Below are 15,200 nucleotides of genomic sequence, written 5' to 3'. Positions count from 1 at the left end.
TGTAATGATGATTGTTGTATAAACAAAGAAAGTTGCAAGCCAGTTAGCTAGCTTGTCCTCTGCTCTGCTCGGGAGCTCCTCTGTTCGTAAAATACTTCTACGTTCCTTTTCATTTTTTGCTCTCTAACACTAACACTACCAAGGGCTCGTTGTATCCGTGTCCTTCCGATTCGACGCCGCCTCGCCATCCCGCGCCCCGCCAGGGCAAGGCAAAGTATCCTTCCCCCTCAGAATCGGGTCTTGGGAGGTATTCATGGTGTTGAAATTTCTGTGATTTCGTGTGGAGTTCGATCGAATTGTGTCTCTCGGTTGGGGATTCGTGTGGTGGGATGAGTGTTCTTGGAGTTCTTGTTTCTGCATTCAAGGCTAATCCGTTTATTGCGACCTTGTTTCAGCCCTCACCTCTACTGCTTAACCTGACTGCGTCCCATCCGTTTGGCTCTCTTCTCCGGATCGACGAACCAAGAACTTTTTTATGGAACTGGAGGACGAACGAAGGACTTAGCTTCCAGGTACAAATCCGATGCCCAATTCGCATAACTGCAATCAGTAGAGCAAGTCAGTGGTTGGTTAGTTCATTGTTGCTTCATCTTGCAATTAGCATCTCACTGTGTTCTTACTCCCTGAATCCTTGAAATCAGTAGGTTTGATTTCATCGTCTTGCTCTGCATTCCTTTTTTTCTTGGTAAAAATGGCTCTATTTTTTTTATCTTGAAGCATCTGTCCGCTTGACGGCGTCTCAGGTTTCACCGGCGGTGAGGAGCCTAATGGCACTTCTGCTTTCGCTCTATAAGCCACCAAAGGAAGCAATGGCTCCGAGGCAAGGTTGGTACCGAACCTGAGTTCTCTTTTCCAGTTGCATCGTCAATCTCTCTGTTTCCGCTATGAAGAATATCATGATTGCGCAGCTCAGGGGGATCTAGCCCCGGGTGCAAGCTGACTCTGCAATGACGAGGAAGAGAATCCCGTGATCGGTGGTGGCCACAGGATGCAGCGGAGGGAGGGGTTGAAATGGGCTCTCTCTCTCTCTCTCTCTGGCGGACCTCGTCGTCTCCTTTTCCTCGTCACCACCTTCCTCGTCATCTCCCTGCTCATCGCTGGCAGAGAGAGGCAGAGGAGCAAGAGGTGCAGGGGAAGGACGAGCAACAACAAGGAAGGGGAGAAGGAATCCCAGCAGGAGCCATGGGTTGGGGAATGAGTTAGAACCCGTTTCAAAGATTTGGATTGGGTGGGAAATTTTGGTGCGTTGGTTTGGGTTCGTTTGTTATAGCTGTTTTTTTTTGGGTTGGGTGGGGTTGGATTTTTTGGGTTGTATTGTGTGGGTAGGGTTAACGTTTCATGTTTTTCTTTAAATCCTGAATAGAAGTTTATGAAATCACAATATTACAGAAAACACTTCGAATCATGAATATTACCCTTGGACACTTTTCTTATGATAAATTGAAACATATAATTGGCGAGATACCAAAATGCTTCATCCATTGTGAATTTTTATTTTGATGTCCTAATAGAAAAAAACTACTAGACATAAGAATTCCTGAAAAGATTATGACATCACATGCTAAATAACGACTCACCGGTACGACTATGTGAATATATAAATAAACCGGCGTACTAATCGAGGCAAGTTAAGATAGACCCAAAACTGAAGCAAGAACGAAGGGCTCGTGGATCTCCAGATTTCATGCTCTGCGACTGTGAGGCTCAGAGAGTATCCGTGAAACATAAATCGCGCTACAGTTTCCTCCACGGTTATTTTTAAAATCGAGTTTTCTATTGGTTTTGTTTAGCGCAGATTTTCCATGAGTTCAATACGTTGGACACGACATACGATCCAACACATTTTTACTGAACCACAGAATATCATTGATGACTGTTTTTTACCCCTAGTTTTCCGCGTTGAAACAAACTCCCACCAACGCGCAGGACTGGAGGAAGAGCGCAGCAAAGCCCAGCCCAGGCGATTGGCTATATAAACCTCGCACTTCATCTGCCCTCTGGTGCCTCTCCCCTTTTGCATGCCTCACCGGCCTCCCTCCCCTCCGCCTCCCTCCAATGCCCTACTACTGCTAACCCCTGCTCCCAATCCCCCCACCTGATCCGCGGATTAGCCGTCCCCCAACCCCATCTGTGTCGTCGATTCCGTCCCCGCTTCCGCAATCTGATCGGATCTCTCTGGGGTTTTGATTTCTCATAGTATTTTTTTTTTGTTTTTTCTGTTGCGTTCGTGTGGTTTGGTTTGTTGTTGGTATAGAGATGATGGGCGCGAGGGGGGCGGAGGGGAGGACGGAGGAGAAAGAGATGGACTTGCTCCTCAGCGAGATCCCTCACGTCACGTCGCCGCAGAGGCAGCGCAGCGTCAGCGCCGGCGTCATCGGCCACGGCAACGGCGTGCATGGCGCCGCGGGCGGTCACGGGTACGCCGCGCAGCGCTACGGTGACGAGGACGCGAACTACGCCGTGGTCCTGAACCGTCGCGATGATGGTGGTCAAGTCCAGGGCGGCGGCGCCGTAGGCGGCGTCGGTTTCCACTCGCCGCTCCCCGTGGGCTCCGCGACGTTGCAGGCGTCAAGCCCGTTCGTTGGTGGTGCGCCGTCGCCGCTGGTGCAGGCGGTGGATGACCCGGAGAAGCAGTGGCTCGCTAACCAGCTCCGCGGCCTGCACATCAGGGACGCGCCCGCCACGGACGCGCAGGCCGCGCTCCGGCGCCAGGGCCCGCCAATCCCTCCAGTCAAGAACACGGCCCCGGCGGATGTACCCGCCGCGCACAGTGCTTACTATGGCTACAACTTTGGGGCGCCAGGTTCTTCCGTTCATCATGAACACTTGTTCCTTGATCAGGCCAAGGCGGTCGGGTACGTCGCGGCACGGCCGCAGCACTACGTGTCAGACGTCGGATTGGATGGCTACGGCGGCTTCCCGAGAGGCTTGGACACCAGCATGGGCGGCTTCGTGTACAAAAGGGTAGGGAATGGCACAGGCACTGGTTCGGGCCAAGGGTTGGTGCACCCTGATCTCGCCGAGTCGTACGTGCTCTCTGGTCAGGCTGGTGCAGAACACAACTGGGAATTCTTCAGTCCTAGTCCCATTGCCCTCGAGGCCCGCGGTGGACCGAAGGTGCACTATGCGTATGGTGTCCCTGTGGCTGACAATGGGTTTGTGAGAGGTGGCTTCAGTCAATTTGAGGCATTCCGTTGCGACAACAGTATGATGTTTGATGGGAAGAACATAAACTTCCTGGACCGTGGGAGGGAGAGGAGATTCCAGCAGTATGTTAATAACAGGGCACTGGAGCTTGGGAACTCTAAGACGCTGAGGTATGAGAACATGGTTGGAGTCAAGGGCTACATCTACTTCATGGCCAAGGACCAGAATGGGTGCCGGATCTTGCAGCAGAAGTTTGAGGAAGGGAAACATCATGTGGATGTGATCTTTGAAGGAATCATCGACCACATTGGAGAGCTAATGATCGACTCTTTTGCCAACTATCTCGTACAGAAGATGCTGGATGTGTGTGACGAAAAGCAGAGGCTGAGGATCATAGCTGTGCTCACGGAGGACCCTTTGAAGCTGCTCAGAATCTCTCTAAACACACACGGGTAACGATCTTCTCTTCTGAAAATGAATCAGATAATTGCATAATGGTCCTGAGTCCTGACATTAGAAGCATGCGTACTTGCCACTTGGTAACCAAATGTGGCAATTGTTGATTTGAGAATGTTGTGATTTGAGTCAGTACAACGAAGTATGCAGGCATCAGAACAAGTTTGATATGATGCTAACAATTCAGTGTAAACCCTTTTTGTTAGTAAGTGCATTCAATGATGCTGACGATTTGGTTCTATGATTTGTTTCAGGACAAGGGCAGTACAAAAATTGATAGAGACTGTTAGGAGTAGAAAGCAGATTTTGCTCATTATTTCAGCCCTACAACCAGGCTTCATGCACCTTGTCAATGACCTTAATGGTAATCATGTCATACAGAAATGCCTGACAAACTTTGGGGCAGAGGAGAACAAGGTACACAATGGTTCCTAGTTTACAAACTTGTCTGTTCTATTTGTGGACTCTGTCTGGTGATTAGTCATGTCGTTGACGTAATTAGCAACTGTTGCACTTCTGAAAAATGCACTAGCACATAAGTAAGATAATTGAAGCTGAACACAGGGAATTTACTGCCTGTGGACTACCATACAGTTTGCGCTACCTAGTACTCCATAGCTATGCCTGCATACAGGCTGACATGCATTTCATGACTTGAATTTGTAACTTGCGTTCATATGCATCTGCAATCAGACAAAAAAATTAACTTCCATGAAGTGTTTTTGCCGATTGAAATGGACTAGCTCCTGCCATTTCCTTAAAAATATTTTTTCTTGCAAATTAACAAATATTCAGCCAGTTCATCAGTGTGTATAATCTTATATGTGTTATTCCTGAACCTTTAGCAGTTTCGTAACGGCAGACAATATCCAGGAGACTTTGTTTGCTTATGAGTAATTCTACACGGGCAAAGTTTGCTCTGTTACATTTTGTCCAGGAGACTTTGTTTGCATATGAAAACAGTATGATTTAACTAATTCTTAAATCTGATACATGATTTATGGGGTCTGGATCCATCTGTCATTCTGCCATTTACATGGGGAAATCAATATGTGATCTGAATTCAAAATTTGAGGGACCAATTAAGACATTTAGAAAGTTTGAGGCCTTGAACCAATGCCCTAAGTTCAGTTTCCAATGAATTACCAGTACTTAAGTTCTCTGAAGGACCATTTTCCTATGCATATCATTTCTTAGTGGTGATGATATCTTCTGATCCACTCTTGACCTTGACTATGAGATATTGTACTTCTTTTGTTTTTCAATGTTATTTTTTACATCATTATGTGCATACCTTGTGCATGAGATATTGTATATTCTGTGCTTACAAATATTTGATGCACTAGTGATAGGTTTTTTTAGGGTCAACCGGGCGGGGGGAGGGGGACTGTCCCCGCAGAGTGCATGAGAAATTTAGTGATAGAAATTAACTCATGGAGTAGATACGATTGTCTTGCTAATTTCCAGTAGCTCAATATAATATACTTTTCTGAGCGAAAATGGAAGTGGCTATTACTGTTTATATGCTCAATTTTTCATATTAGTACTTCATCATTATAAAATAATCTTGCCAGAAATCGTGCTATGAAATTCTCTGCTAGCAAATGTATGCTAGGTATGCATTGATCTTACTTTATTAAAGTAGATTAATCTGCAACCTATTTATATCTATTATCTTTTAACAGTTCATATTTGAGGCCGCTGCAACTCACTGTTATGATATGGCAATACATCGACATGGATGCTGTGTTTTACAACGTTGCATATCTAGTGCACGTGGTGGATATCAGGCCAAGCTAATTGCGGAAATATGTGCTCATGGCTTTGAGCATGCTCAAGATCCATTTGGGTAAACCCTTCATCTCTATTTGGTTGCTTATATCTGTACTGTTGCAAAGGAACATCAATTATTTGTGCTTGTTTTCCAAAACAGTACTGATCTGTCTAGTAGCCTGTAGAAATCTCATCAATAAAAATAACTGGAAACACTTAGGTACAGAGAGTCATATAATCAACGGTTCTGCATTAGGGTTAATAAAGGGGAGAATGACCTTATACCTTGTCAGTGCATTGTGTTCAGAGCTTTCAGTGCTAATGGCCACCTCTCATGTATCTTGCATTGGACCAGGCCGTTCTTTTTTGGAGTTATCTTCACACCATTAACTTAAGAGTGTGTCGAGGGTTAATCTCTGACAATGATTCCGAGGTGTATCGGACGGCGGGTGCGTGATCTGCGTTCTAGGTGTGCCTACAGAATGTGTGTATGTTGCTTAAGAACATCAGAGATATCCAGGTTCAAGCCTCCTTAGGGTAATAGTCCTGCATCCTGTGTATTCTTCTTCAGAAGTCTGTTTTCAAAAGATATCCTCTCTTTATATTTTAGAAGGGTAGGAGTCTTACATGTGGGTCCAACAAAAAGACCCATGTCTGCCTAGATGATCAATATAGGCTATCATTATAGGATACACATGCGTTGTGCCTGCTCTGGAGCACTGCGATGCCCGTCCCGTCCATCGGCCGCCTCCTTGCTTGTCGCACTCGGGTCATCCGGCCTGTCCTGTCCCAGCGTCGGTTTCCCACACGCGCCTGCCACGCACCCTGTTGCGTCTGCGAGCCCATCTCGCAACAATTAATGTTCCGGGACGGGACACGGTAACCTTGCGTCGGCCATGCCGCCTTCGCCGGAGTGAACCGCCTGGGAAAGGAAAAACGGTATGAGTAGCAGCATTACATGAGGTTTGACTGGTCAAACGAGTACCTGCCTTGCGACCAGGGGTCGTGGTCGCGCAGTGGGCTCGGGCCAGAGAAAAAAAGCTGATACTGCTAAAACTGGCCGTTGAGAGCCATCCTGGTGGGGGACACATATATTCTTTACATCAACAGTAGCCCCTAAGCTCCATCGCGGATATGGTGATCTGAGTTGTTCTTCATAAGGACATAGTTGGCCTGATCATATGGTGATTTGGGTTGTTCTTCGTGGACCTGGTCGTACCACTTGGGCCTCTGGTGAACAAGAGTTTGGCCTAGGGAGTGGTCGGCGACACGGTCTACATTGTGGTCGGCTCAGGAAACCGCATCTCGAGGGAGGTTAAACGTCCATAGACAGAGATCATGGGAGAGAAAAAAAGGAGAGTGTGCGCGAGGGAAAGAATTGTGGGAGAGAGAAACCTTGATGGCCGTTGGACTTCGAGGGAATTTCGGTTCCCCAAACGGCCCTCGAAATTCGAGGTAGCGGGACCGAGTCAATCCTATAAATCGAAGGACAGAAGTCCCTGGAAACCCCTTTCGCACTCCAAGCCCTTGCGCCAAAGCCCATTGCCTTCGATCTCCTCCCGTCTCTCTTGCCAAAACCACCGACGTACTCCCATGACGCCGCACACCGGAAAGGAGCATGACTTCCCCAAGTCCAAGTCCACCGCAGAGAAGCTAAAGTAGATGTACGAGAATTGCCTGCTTTCGTACCACCTGTCTTTAGGATATCGCCCAGGGGGAGGTCCCTGCTCCCCGCGAGGGTGAGATCATGATCTTCGCCTCGTTCTTCCTGGCGGGTCTCGTCCCCTCCTTCTACGAGTTCTTTACCACCGTCATTTCATTCTACGATATCTACCACCTCCATCTCAACCCCAACTTCATCATGTTGAGTATCTTCACTCACATGTGCGAAAACTTCATTGGGCGAGCCATGCCTTGATCTCTTCCAGTTTTTCTACACGGCCAGGTTGCAGCCCGAGTCGGCCACTGGGAGCTGCGACTTTCGTCTTCGTGATGGCGCCGCGAGCTCCTATCTAGAGATGAATCTCAAATCGTCGTGGTCGGGCTAGAGGGAAGAGTGGTTCTACTTCACGACCGACGACTCTTGACAACCTCCGGGTGCCGGATGTGCCGGCGCGCCTTGCGGAGAGCTGGGGAAACTCTCCCACGCCAACTGCCAAACTGATGTCCCTTGCCGGTCGGGTTAAGAAACTCATGGAAGACGACCTATCGGGGTCGGACGTCGTCCGCGACTTCATCAAGTATCGGCTGTGTCCCCTGCGGCAGAGAGCACACCCGGTATACCTGTACACCGGGAGTGATGATGACACATGGGAGAGCTCCGCAGGTAACATCATAGCCGTCCCCGTGTCGCTAGTTGTTGGTCGAGTGATGTCTTATTCCTTTTAATTAGATCTTCCCGACGAGGTCATCGACTTGTGGGTCAGGTTGCTGATGGCGACGGCCACTAGGAATGGTGGCCCTCCGTGTGCCCCTTGTGTGAGCTCCCCCTGTTGGAGAGGGCTCGGGTTAGACTGGTATGTTTAGCATCTTTCTAGAGTTTCCTAATCTAAGCATTTTCCTTGGTTAGGGTCTTATGATTCAAGTTACTTTTAGCATCTTCCCTAGGTAGATGTCCTATGACCGATAGTTGACGAGGTCGATAAGGTCTTCCGAGAGATTGAACGTGGGGGCCGTCAGCCCTCCTCGTCGCCCGTTGCTGCCCTTGATACCCACTGACCTGGTTGCGACACCAACTCGTCAGGTCGGGGAGGCGACCAATATACTCAGGGTTAGGTGACGATTGCGGCCAGCGGCCCTGCGAACGGTGCCAGCCATCATGAGGCCGACCCACAGTGCCTCGACCAGACTTGCCACGACCCGGCACCCCATGATCAGACCCGACTAGGCCAGGCGTGCCCCAACCAAGTTAGGTCTAACCAGAGGCCTCACGACTAGGCCCGCACCGACCAGATGCGCTCCGACCAGAACGTCGTGGACCAAGCGTCTACGCAGTGTGGGAAGAGGCCGACGGAGGACTCGTCAACTGCGGAGGCGTCCAAACGCACTCGCGGAACCCCAAGTACTAGAGGCCCCATAGCGGGGTTGTCTTCCCTTACCAGTCGATCCGGCGGCTTTGTGAGGACCAGACTTGTGGTTAGCTCCCCGTCGTCGCGGTAAGTTTCTCTGGATAGGTATAGATACCTTAAATTTTCTTTCCTTCATGATTCTGTAACTCTGTTGTTTGCCGCAGGCCCGTGGTAGCTCTTACGGCTCCCGTCACAACCCCTCTAACGGCACCCTCGCAGGACATTCCGGTCCCTTCGCCAGCTCTGGCTTTGTCCCTTGGAGTGTTGGTGGCGGCTTCTGTCCCCATGGCGCCGGTCGAGGAGCCTATGCCGGCCCCTGACTTGCTCATTCTGGTCAGTCGTATCCCCGCTTCTGTTCCAAGACTGGTCGAGGAGAAGGAAGCGGTGGCCAGCAGGTGTGCCGACCTGGAGAAACAGCTGGCCCAAGAAAGGGAGGTCGGGCGCTTGCTGCAGCAAAAGTGTGGTGAGTGCCAGCGAGAGAAGGTTGTGCTTTCCACCGAGCACTCCCAGCTCAAGGAGGACGAACGCACTACCCTCAACATTCTTCAGAACACCTTCAAAGTGTTGGCGGATCCCCTGGGGAGCCTCGGGCTGGGAGCCACCAAGCCAAAGGACAACTGCATGGCTCGGGCTTGGGCCTATGCCATCAAGGTCCTGATGGGAATTTTTTCTGAGCTCCCAGCTACCCTGACGCTGAGGGGTGAAGAGGACGTGGCGCAGGCGGTGAGGTCAACTACGGAGTACATTTTTCGGTGCTACCGCAACCGCGACCCCAACTTCAGCCTGGACCTTGTCCGGGAGGGAGCTGTGGTCACCGGACACGAAGCTGAGAAGAGACTACAGTGGGAGTGTCAAGGAGCGGTGGACTGCGTGACGTTTGTCTTTCTGGTGGAGGCCATCGAGGAGTAAAGAATCTGATTGTAACTTATATTCTATAATATATTTGAATGAAGCCCCCCACTTTTTGTTCTCTGATGAGTTTGTGTCTTTGTGGTCATAGAGTTCATGGAGTGTCCGAACCATCCGCCCGTACCGAGCCTCAACCTACGCCAACAAGCCCCCAAGCTCTCGCTGAACCCCCAACCATTCCTACCGATGATCCCGTCGACCGGCGTATTTTGGAGGCGGCAATCGAATGTGAGCTAGGGTTTGTGATCGAGCGAGCGAGTACGCCGAGCGATCTTCAAGGTGTGTTATTCCGACCACCTGAGCCACGTGCCGGTCCCAGGTTACCCATGCAAGACTCGACCAGCTGACTCCTGTGTGGCTTACGACATGTTTCTTGACCAGCCTGCTGGGAGGAGCTACTCGTGGTGCAGAGGGATCTAGAGCAGGTGACCAAAGAAAGCGTCATGCAGAGAGAGGAATTCTACGACCGCCTTCGCCATTGTCGGGAGGATCTGTTCGTGGCGCGGAAAGACCTAGAGCGAATGACCAAGGAGAGCGACGAGCAGCGAGTGACATTCTACGACCATCTTAGCCGGACCTTTACCCCCTTCGACTCATTGCTTCGGTTCGCCGATGTTCAGGTTCGCCCGACACCTGGGAATACCGTGACCGGTCACATTGAGTAGTTTCTGGCAGCCTCCGAGGAGGTAGGTGGCCTCAACCAGAGGATCTATGAGACCATCGGCGATAACCTTTTTGAGGTCGGAGTCTTCGACACCTGTCTTGCCCTTGTCTGCATCCGCGACCACTTCCCCGACCTAGACCTCTTGCCGGTAGTCGGTGCCGATTTTGAAGGTACTCGGATGATCATGGAGGAGCTCGGCGCCTGTGCCGACTCGCTTTTGTATGCCGCTCGTTCCTACCTTTGGACTGTCCGGTTCAACCCACTTAGAGGTATCTTTGGGTCCTAGGTGTATTGTCTCGAGGTCGTCTAGAACCAGCCCCTGGGTCTTATTCGAGTGGTTGCTTTGTAATGAAGAATGCTTGTCTTTATGTGGATTTTTTCTGTGCTTGGGCGGCGAGTAGCCTCGGAGTGCTCGTAACGCCTAGGGAGGATCGCGTCGACCCGTTCGCTAGTTAGGTTCCCGGCACTAAGGATGACCTTTAGTACGACAAGCCTTTCGGTGGCAACCAGTGCTCAACCCGAACTAGGGCTTGTGGCATCGTGGTCGTTAACCCTCGGGCACCTTCCCCCTGGCAACGTGTAAGCGGTCAACTTTGGATCTCGTCCTATCAACATGAGCGAGTGGGCTAAACAAACCTGGCTGCAAGAAAATAAATCATATATCCTAATAGTTTTAGCCTCCGACTGTCTGGTCGACGAAAGAAACTGCTGACCAAACGATCAAGTTCTTGAAACGAAAATGCTTACAATTTGGTGCAACACAGAGAGCTTGGTTTATTGGATTTGTAACACTTACAAGTCAATGTCCACGCTCGTCCGGAAAGTCCTGCAAAATAGAAAAACAAGCTCGTCGCCGAGCAGCCTCATACACAGAACCGGCGTTTCGCGGGTTGTGTAATTTGCGGCCGACCACCTTGGCTAACCTAACCTCGTTAGGCTGGGGAACTGTAGCTCGCTTTGGAGTACCCCTCCCTCCCCGGGAGGAGCCTATTACAACCTGTTCAGCCTTGGACTGAATCTAGGTCGAGGTCGCCCATCACCAGTGCCATTGCTGCACCTACTGGTTGCGGCGGCGCCTGAGGTCTTGTTGGGACCGGGCTACTTAAGTCTCAGAGCACGTTCGCTGGAACTCTTTGCTCGAGTTTTTATCGTCGTTCTCACCTAGTCATCTGGTCAGGCCCAGATGGATAGCCATTTGAGGCAACCAACGTGCGATTTTCAACTGGCGGATTGAGTTCTGTTGTCTGTATTTATGCGACTTGGACTACCAAGCCGCACTACCAACACTCATATGGACTTTAATCGCTGCTGTGGTGGTGATATCCTTAACGGGCTCAGTTTCGATCCACCTGTGAATTTGTCGATTGTCACGAGTAGGAATTTAAAACCGTCTGGGGCTCTAGGGAACGGCCCCACATTGTTGAGCCCCAAGACAGCAAAAGGTCGAGAGAGTGATATGGTTTGCAGTACATGAACTGGTAGGTTGGTATTTCGGCCATGGTACTGGCACGACTCACACCATTTCACCTGCTCGCAAACATCCTAGGGGGCAGTGTGAGGTTCGACCTCCACGTATGCCTCAGAGGATATTAGGGAACGTTGTGATCCCCCTATCCTAAGTGATGTATTTTAGTAAAGAGTCGTTGCTCCCTTGGTGGTAGAAGTGTCTCTCTATCAAGGAGGATTCTCACGGTCTGCCCGCGTGACCCTTTCTGCTGACATATCGTCGTCATGGGCTGCTTGATTCTGAAGATAGTTCAAGATCTGATCCATCCAGGTCGTATCTGAATCGAGCAGGACGACCACATGATGGCAACCCGAGGTTGACGGCACCGAGGGAGGCGTTGCCTCCAAATGTGTTGCCTCTGGTGTTTCGTTTCCCAGCGGAGCATCCCTTCCACGTTGGCCCAAACCCGCGGTGAGTGATCATGTGAATCTTTTTTCAACGACTCTGACTAGGACGTGTTCGCAAGAAGAGGTCAGACGGACTAGCCCATCGGCCAAGAAAGTAGTCCTTACGAGGGACGTGCGTGACTTCCTGATCGATTACGCATTGTTCTAGCTTTTCTCACTTCGGAGTGATATGTTGCCATTCTCTGGTCCGAGCACTGGAAAATCTTTTGGCACTAGGGTCACACCCAGTAGCGAGTCCCTCATCGTTAGTAGGTATTTCTCCCTTCGTGTGGGTGCTTCTCGCGTTACAAATAAGAAACCCTCATACTCTGTAATGCTATTATTAATTGGAAAAACATAACTGAACCATGTGTATGGTGAGATATAACATAGGGCTATAAATAATTTTAGAAATTAGTCCATCGCATACTAAGAATATTAGTAAATTTTTCTAGATTTTTGGGCTTTTATTTGAGGCCCTATAAATTGTTAGAAGTTATAAAAGTAGCTTTTTGAGAATTTTAGTTTACATTCTACACAGGCTTTTGTTGAATCCAATTAAAATGGGGTGAACATGGATTATGGAACACATACAAAAAGTTCTAAGATTTTTGGAGAAACAGAACACCACTGATTTTTTATCGGTGAATTTCGACGGCAGAGATAACCGAAATCGGGTTATGTGTGAAATTGGTGTACAAAACTTGTAGTTTTGTGTTATTTGGTACAATATTTATAGTTTTGTGTTACAAATGGCACAATATATGTAGTTTTGTGCAATTCACTCTTAACTTAATTAGCCCATTGCCTTTTAAAAACTTATGTTTTCTCTCGTTGATGTTGATATAAACCTGTATATGTGTATCTAGGTTCAAATTCTCTATGTATATTTCAAAAGCTTTCTCAGGGGATCTTATGTAGCTATTTATGGAAGATGAAATTATCATGACTATAGATATAATCCCTTGATATGTTGAATCATCAGTTCTTGACATAATCTGTTGCATCATGGGGACAGTAAAATTTATAAATTTGGAAGGTACTGATAATGATATGAATTTTTCGCTAGATACATGAACCCATCAGTCCCAACCTGTATTTTTCTGGAAAAAAATAAAGAACCAAACCTGTATTGAAAGCAACTATTTTTTTTATTTGTGGCGCGATGTAAGCTTAGAAAGCAAGGGTCTGGGGCGTGTTGAGCATTCCAGTGTGTGGAGTGTGCTGTAATCAACTCAAATTTCTTTCTCCTTAATGCAATTACGTGTGGTTTTCCTGTGTGTTCAAGGGAAAAAACAACTATTTTGATGTTTCAATATTTGTTTTGTCACGTGCGAGTTGAGACACCTCTAAGCAAATTTATCTCGTGGTCAATAGTAAATGAATCTCCATTAAGTCCTTGTTTGAATAGGCAGGGAGTTCTCTATGATATTTTAGGATTAATTTATTGATACTTTGAAGCAGATGTTTGTCAAAACCAAAGACTGCTAAACTCATCCCGCAAAACTAAGGTTCCTTACCCTTTCCCCCTTGTTCCAGGAATTATGTGGTCCAATATGTTCTGGGACTGAAAATTCCTTCTGCAAATGCACACTTGGCATCTCAGTTTGAAGGAAGGTACGTTCATCTCTCAAAGCAAAAGGTAAGCAGCAATGTGGTGGAGAAATGCCTGAAGTTTTTCTCGGATGATGACAAAGCTGTCATAGTACGTGAATTGATCAAAGGGTCTCATTTTGAACAACTGCTGCAAGACCCTTATGCCAACTACGTCATTTACACTGCCCTTCTCCACACCAGGGTGAGTATTCCATAACATTGGACTAGATCATTCGTTCTGCACAAGATTGCATTCCCTCAAAATTTTCTTCTCCATGACAGGGCCACCTGAACAATATCCTTGTTGAAGCAATCCATCCTCACGAGGAAGCCCTTCGGACCAGCCCATGTTGTAAGAGGATCTCCAGGGCCCTCTCCAGGAGGTGAGAGGTGTACAATCTGTGCCCGTGGTACAAGAAGGCCGCCTGCATTTGATTGTTATCAATTTATGTTCACTAACTGTTCACCATAATGTATTCTGCCACACCGCCGACACGAGCCTCAGCCCTCAGGGTTCCGAAAGGCCGGTTTTGGTTGCAAGAAAGGTTCAAGTTATCGTCAGGTTGTAGAATTTTCCCAGGTGGTACCGCCCGTCCGTGTCTTGTGTTATGTAGTTTTTTGCCGCTCGCCTCCCCTGATGGTGATGCTGTAGAGTTGTAAAAGGAACCTGCGTTTTCTGCCTTGTCTGCTTTTGTATCTGCTGTATTAATTCCCCCTTCGGTTTGTGTGAGAACAGGGTAACTAGTAGAGGAGCACTGTGCAAGACCCTTATGCCAACTACGTCATTTACACTGCCCTTCTCCGATAGATGTTCTACTATCTCAACGATGACCGGTGCTGCGTCACTTTTTTTTCCTCGACCAAGATGATGTAAAAATGTACAACTATCTCAATGAAATCCAAGGGTGACCTTGTTCCTCAAAACATATAGCTTTATATATGGAGAATAGAGAAAATTGACTATTTGACATTTTTACATTGAGATAGTTGTACATTTCATTGAGAAAGACGAAGGTGAAGCCTAACAGTCTTTCTTAATGAAGCGATACAAAAGTATCCTGTGTTTTCTCTAGAAAAAAATGCGAATCACCAACTGGCTTGCTGCTGTGAATAACGGACTCCGTCGATTTGTGCTGTCTCTTGAGATTTGTGCTTCTATGCAAGGTCTTTTGAGCGACTTGGGGGCCAGCAGGAGAGTGCTGAACCGGAGGCGACGGCATTTAGAAGCCCAGGCAGGAATGATCAAACCTACTACGGGGAAAAATTGAGATTCTGCCTAGTAGTAGACACAAGTGAATCCGCCGGTGAACAACAAGAAATGGGATGCACAAGCACGGATGCAAAAGGAGAAGAGGAACGGAAGAGTGGTTGTCAGATTAAAGAAAACAAAGTCGTGTCAGATTAAAAAAGTTCACACGACTCCGCTGGGGATCGAACCCAGAATCTCTGGTTCCGTAGACCAGCGCCTTATCCATTGGGCCACGGAGTCCTTGATATCTACTTCTCTTAATTGCATTAGTAATTCCTTATGCAGCCTTAAATCCTGCTCTTAAGCCTGCTAACATAACCACTGCCCTGAATGATTTTGTTTCATCGTAGTACTCTCTCCGTTTGAAAATAGTAGATTTATTTTTTAAAAAAATCATACTTTATATATTTTGACTAACATTTAATTAAATTATAAGAATGTATAG

General features: G+C 48.1%; 1 protein-coding gene and 1 non-coding gene across 2 annotated transcripts; one reads left to right on the top strand and one right to left on the bottom strand.

Moving 5' to 3' along the window:
- Positions 1–2,025: 2,025 nt before the first annotated feature.
- LOC133910923 (putative pumilio homolog 7, chloroplastic) lies at positions 2,026–14,253 on the top strand. The gene is made up of 5 exons (XM_062353159.1): positions 2,026–3,599; positions 3,858–4,020; positions 5,289–5,452; positions 13,450–13,708; positions 13,789–14,253. The coding sequence occupies exons 1-5, from the start codon at positions 2,257–2,259 to the stop codon at positions 13,891–13,893; spliced, it is 2,034 nt and encodes a 677-aa protein (XP_062209143.1). The 5' UTR covers positions 2,026–2,256; the 3' UTR covers positions 13,894–14,253.
- Positions 14,254–14,922: 669 nt separating this feature from the next.
- TRNAR-ACG (transfer RNA arginine (anticodon ACG)) lies at positions 14,923–14,995 on the bottom strand. Its single transcript has one exon. It is a non-coding gene; the product is annotated as a tRNA-Arg (tRNA).
- Positions 14,996–15,200: the final 205 nt, after the last annotated feature.

The sequence above is a fragment of the Phragmites australis genome, chromosome 3 (assembly GCF_958298935.1).
Source record: "Phragmites australis chromosome 3, lpPhrAust1.1, whole genome shotgun sequence".
NCBI lineage: Eukaryota > Viridiplantae > Streptophyta > Magnoliopsida > Poales > Poaceae > Phragmites > Phragmites australis.
Note: the sequence above shows the minus strand (reverse complement) of the source record. Positions and strands in the feature narration are given on the sequence as shown.